Source organism: Protobothrops mucrosquamatus, unplaced genomic scaffold (assembly GCF_001527695.2).
Source record: "Protobothrops mucrosquamatus isolate PMUCROS unplaced genomic scaffold, P.Mucros_1.0 scaffold15489, whole genome shotgun sequence".
In the NCBI taxonomy this organism is placed as follows: Eukaryota; Metazoa; Chordata; class Lepidosauria; order Squamata; family Viperidae; genus Protobothrops; species Protobothrops mucrosquamatus.
The window spans coordinates 1-4879 of record NW_015401257.1 but is presented as its reverse complement, the minus strand read 5'-3'; the positions used below and the strand labels follow the sequence as shown (position 1 = coordinate 4879).

General features: G+C 41.3%; 1 protein-coding gene across 1 annotated transcript; it reads right to left on the bottom strand.

The window, feature by feature from the left end:
- Window positions 1-614: 614 nt before the first annotated feature.
- Window positions 615-4789, bottom strand: LOC107301675 (intraflagellar transport protein 172 homolog; the record flags this gene model as incomplete). The annotated part of the gene is made up of 6 exons (XM_015830865.1): window positions 615-704; window positions 781-925; window positions 1070-1190; window positions 3045-3123; window positions 4376-4624; window positions 4712-4789. Coding segments are annotated over 6 exons (762 nt in total), but the record flags the coding sequence as incomplete, so codon positions are not given.
- Window positions 4790-4879: the final 90 nt, after the last annotated feature.

Below are 4879 nucleotides of genomic sequence, written 5' to 3'. Positions count from 1 at the left end.
TGTTTAGCTAGGAGAAGAGAAGACTGCGGGAGGACATCATAGTTCAGAGCTATTCCAGAAGGAAAGAGAAAAAACAATAGGTTTAAAATACAATGAAGAATATTGCAGTTTGACATCAGAAAAAAAATTCTTTAATGACCAGTCGGAGTTATGATGGCCTTGGAAATTGTGCTTTACAGTTCATAAAGCACTTTTGGCTATTGTAAAATGTTGCCACACGACCATATTCCAAGCTCTTGACAACTGGCTCATATTTATGACTGGTTGCAGCATCCTGTAGTGTTATGACCACAATTTTTTGCCAGTTTCTGGTAAAAAACACCCATTTGGGAGAATGGATTAGATTTACGACTTTGTGAGTCACTTAACAATCATCATAAAAATAGTGGTAAAAATGGATTCAGTCATATGAGCGCCTCAGCTTATGACTATCACAACTTACAATTGTAATTCTAGTCCCAATTGCAGTGATAAGTCAGGCACTATCTGTATTTGTTCCCACGTTAGACTTCTTGAAGGTTTTTTTGATGGGACAAACAATTGGTTGAGAAGTGTTACTATGCTCTTCTGGCATTCACTGAACACAAACGGGCATTTTCCTGGAATGTTCTTACCTTATGTGCCTTTTCCCAATGTCCAGCTTGGGTGTACATATCAATGGCATCCTTAATGTGGTCTCCTTTGATATACAGTTCCTCTGCTATCTAAAGGGACAAACAGCTTGTTATTTTTCCATTGTATCAATGGGTGTGTGTATGTGTGGAGGGAGAAAGTTGTTACCTCATACTCTTGCAAGGCTGCATAGTGCTGGGCAATTTTGGGGTAATACTTGGTTGCTGTTTTCCTATCCTGCATGTCAAGAATGTATATAGCTTTCTTCCACTGCCGAGCCCCAATGGCTGCTTCAATGGCCTTGATAGCACACCTGGAAAAGATCACATTCCTTAGAGCAAGGCTCCCACAGGACCCATCCTGATCCTGGGTGCCAGTCCAACATACAACTTTCAGAATACTAGTAACTACAAGAAAGATAGCCTCAAAGAGTCTAGTCAGTATACCATCCACATACCTGGCCTCAATGTAGTGGTTGATAGCTGCATCTAGTTGCTTCTGTTGTACAAGGTGGTCTCCCCAGCCCTCCTCCAGCTTTACCACTTCTGCTGGAAAAACTGAACGAGAAAGTTCTACTGCTGCAGAGAAAGGAAGAACAAAGAACATGTAAGGAGAACTAAAGGGACCAGATCTTGGACAAGCTAATCTCTTAAGAAATATGCAGAACCTTCCTAATGCAAAGAAATTTTGGTTTAAGATCCATAAATGCCTGGAAAAGATGACTAAAATACAGATAGAATTTAAGCCAGAACTGTTTTTGTGAGGAATACTAGGACTTAATTATGGAAAAGAGAATGAATATTTAATATTACATGTATTGACAGCTGCGAGAATAGTATTTGCCCAATTTTGGAAAAATGAAAACCTACCACCTGACCAGATTATAATCATGAAAATCCTAGAATGTGCAGAAATGGATAGATTAACTTTAGAGATTAAAGAGAAAGAAGATTCAGTTTATTTCAAAACATGGGAAAAATTGTTATCAATGGTTAGCAACACGATAGAGCGAGAAAGGATGGTGAAATTTAACAGGATGAATGATATTTATTGACTAAACGTTACTTTTATGATTATTGTTATTATCAGTGACTATAACTGTTTAGTATTATATTAATTACTGTCATTTAATATTTGTACCCGGATGATAGTCTGCTTGCTAAAGCGTTGAATTTTTGTTGGGAGTAACCCACTACTGTATTTATCCCTACCCCATTCCCAAGCCCATCCAATATCCATAGCGAGCTCTCATCAGCCAAACATACCCTTCTGAGATTCGAACCTGGGCAGCTTGCATGTTAAGCATATATATATAAAAAGAAATATGCAGAACCTAAAACTGCCAATCCAAGGATAGGGGGGGATACTGTAAACCCATTTCTAAATATCTCTTCCCTTGGTCCTTTTTGCTTTTTGATGATTTTTTTTACCATAAACAAGATTTACTATATAAGTAGTCCTCACTTAGTGATTGCCTTGTTAATGGTCATTCAAAGTTAGTTGCAACGGTGCTCAAACAACTTAGTGACCTCCCATTTATGACCTTCACATTGTCTCTCTGCTCTTATTTTCACTTGCTTGTTTATCTCATACCAAAATATCCTCAGGGAGAAAGAAGCCCAGTTTGGCTGAAGGACGTAGCAAGACGCAAAGGAAAACTGAAGTAAAATCATAAGCACACTCGCAATCACCTGATTTTCACTTAGCGACTGCTTCAATAACTGAGTTGCTGGTTCCAATGGCGGTTGCTAAACGAGGATTACCTGTAAATGATTTTGTTCTACCTTCTAATATTAAAATATTTCAATAAACACTCAATACACTCAATCCAGTTTTGGTCACAACGATGTAAAAAAGATGTTGAGACTCTAGAAAGAGTACAGAGAAGAGCAACAAAGATGATTAGGGGACTGGAGGCTAAAACATATAAGGAACAGTTGCTGGAATTGGGTATGTCTAGTTTAACGAAGAGAAGGACGAGGGGGGACATGATAGCAGTGTTCCAATATCTCAGGGGTTGCCACAAAGAAGAGGGAGTCAGGCTATTCTCCAAGGCGCCTGAAGGCAGGACAAGAAGCAACGGGTGGAAACTAATCATAAAGAGAGAAGCAACCTAGAACTAAGGAGAAACTTCCTGACAGTTAGAACAATTAACCAGTGGAACAACCTGCCTCCAGAAGCGGTGAATGCGCCAACACTGGAAGTTTTTAAGAAGAGACTGGACAGCCATTTGTCTGAAGGGACCTCCAAGGTCCCTTCCAACTTTATTATTATTATTATTATTATTATTATTATTATTATTATTATTATTATTATTATTATTATTATTATTATTATTATTATTATTATTATACAAATGTAGGAAATATAAAACTTGAGAACTTGTAGGCAAGCTGCAGCCTCAGAAGAGCCTCCCTCCCTCCTTCTCGTACCTTTCAGAAATGAGTTGCCCTTGCGATAGCACTCCAGTGCTCTTTGTGGGTTCCGAATTTTTTCAAAGAGTTCTCCAGCCTGAAAAAGAGGAGAACTGCATCGGTTGAAAGCTTACAAACTGCCCCAACAGTACCCAATTTTCAAAGGCAGGTCAACCACTTTTTGTGCCGGGAAGTATTTTGTAAGCAAAGTAAGGTCTATCAAGCTCCCTCCTGCTGTCAGGTGACCCCACTGACTCCCTACATCACGGTATTTTTCACATGGAACGATGACACCTCATGGCTCCAAGGGGCATCACCACAAAAGTCCTTACATTGAAAATCACCGCAGCAGAATCCGAGATTTTGAAGCATCTTGAAAATTGAACAACTTCTTGGCCTCACAGTCCATTTACAATTTTAAAAAAGGATGCTTGTGGGAAAAGAATAACCAAATGTGGAGAGTAACTTTGCAAGATTTAATGAATTAAAATATAGAGTATAGTAGACTGACCCGTAGAAGAACTTACCTTTCCTTTCTCTTAGTGAAGGTTATTTTTTTCATCTTGAGGCAAAATGTAAACCCTCAAAAAAGACACTAATATGTGTATTCCTTAAAACACATTGAAATTAATGAGCTGAACACAAAAGCCACCGATAGCCTAGGCCAGGGTTCTCCAACCCCTGGGCTGCGGCCCAGTACCAGGCCGTAGCCTATTCGGAACTGGGCCACATAAGTGGTGGGCCAGCGCATGCGTGCAAATCTCAGTTTGTATGAGCAGCAGGTTGGCGTGCACTTGCATGCACATGTGTGTATAGTTCAACTTGTGCAAGCTGACCTGCGTGCACCTGTGCATCGGTCCACTACTTATGTTGAGCTGCACGTGTTCACATGTGTGTCGGCCCATCGCTCACACAGCCCAGTTCTCCTCCCCCCCCCAGTTGGGCCACCAAGCCGCAAAGGTTGGAGACCGCTGGTCTAGGCCATCCTCTTATTGCATCATCACCCTCATTCATTCTGTCACATAGATCCTTTGTCTTCCAATCTCTAAAAGCAATAAACTTGTTTATTGTGAGCCCTATCCCCTTCCCAACTCTAGCTATGCCTACCACCGGTTCATAATCTCCATCTTACTGCTCACTGCTACGTACGTTATCATCTCTGGCCTAGATAACATTGGGAAGATCTACCAAGATGCTATCAACTACAACCCTGAAGAAAATGAAAGGAAGATAACAAGCATACCTACCATTACCACTGGGTGATGCACGTCTCCTTCAAAAGAGGAATGTAACATGATTAAAGAAGCTGTATAACTACTGAGCATTCGGAAGTGTAATGGATGCCTCACCTGCTCAAAAAGCTCTCCTCGAATCAGGGCTGTAGCGATACGATTGATGAGGTCAATATTTGCCAGTAGCTCCTCTCGGTCCATGGTCAGCTGTGCTGCTTTAGCTGGTAGCCCAGCCTTCAGGTAGAGGCCAATGGCTGCTTGCAAGTCCCCTTGGCTCTCCTGCACCTCAGCAGCTCGCTCCTCCTGCTGTGTCTGCAGCAGCCACTCATAATAGCTTTGACGCAATTTTTCTAATGCAGGATGGTTCTAAAGAGAGAGAGGGAGGACAACAGAGGAGGAGATATCAGACCATCTCAGAAACCGATGATCTTAAGTCTTCAGTGCCTCTCTTACTTTTGCCTCTGCCACTGAGATGCATTCATCCCACATGTGAAGCTCTTGATACATCTCCATGGCCTCCTCCACAGCATTCTAAAACAGGGAAAATAACGTGGGTTAGGGTACAGAGAGGTGTAGGGGACAAAAGTGTTCAAAATAAGCAATCCCTGCTCCCAGACTTAC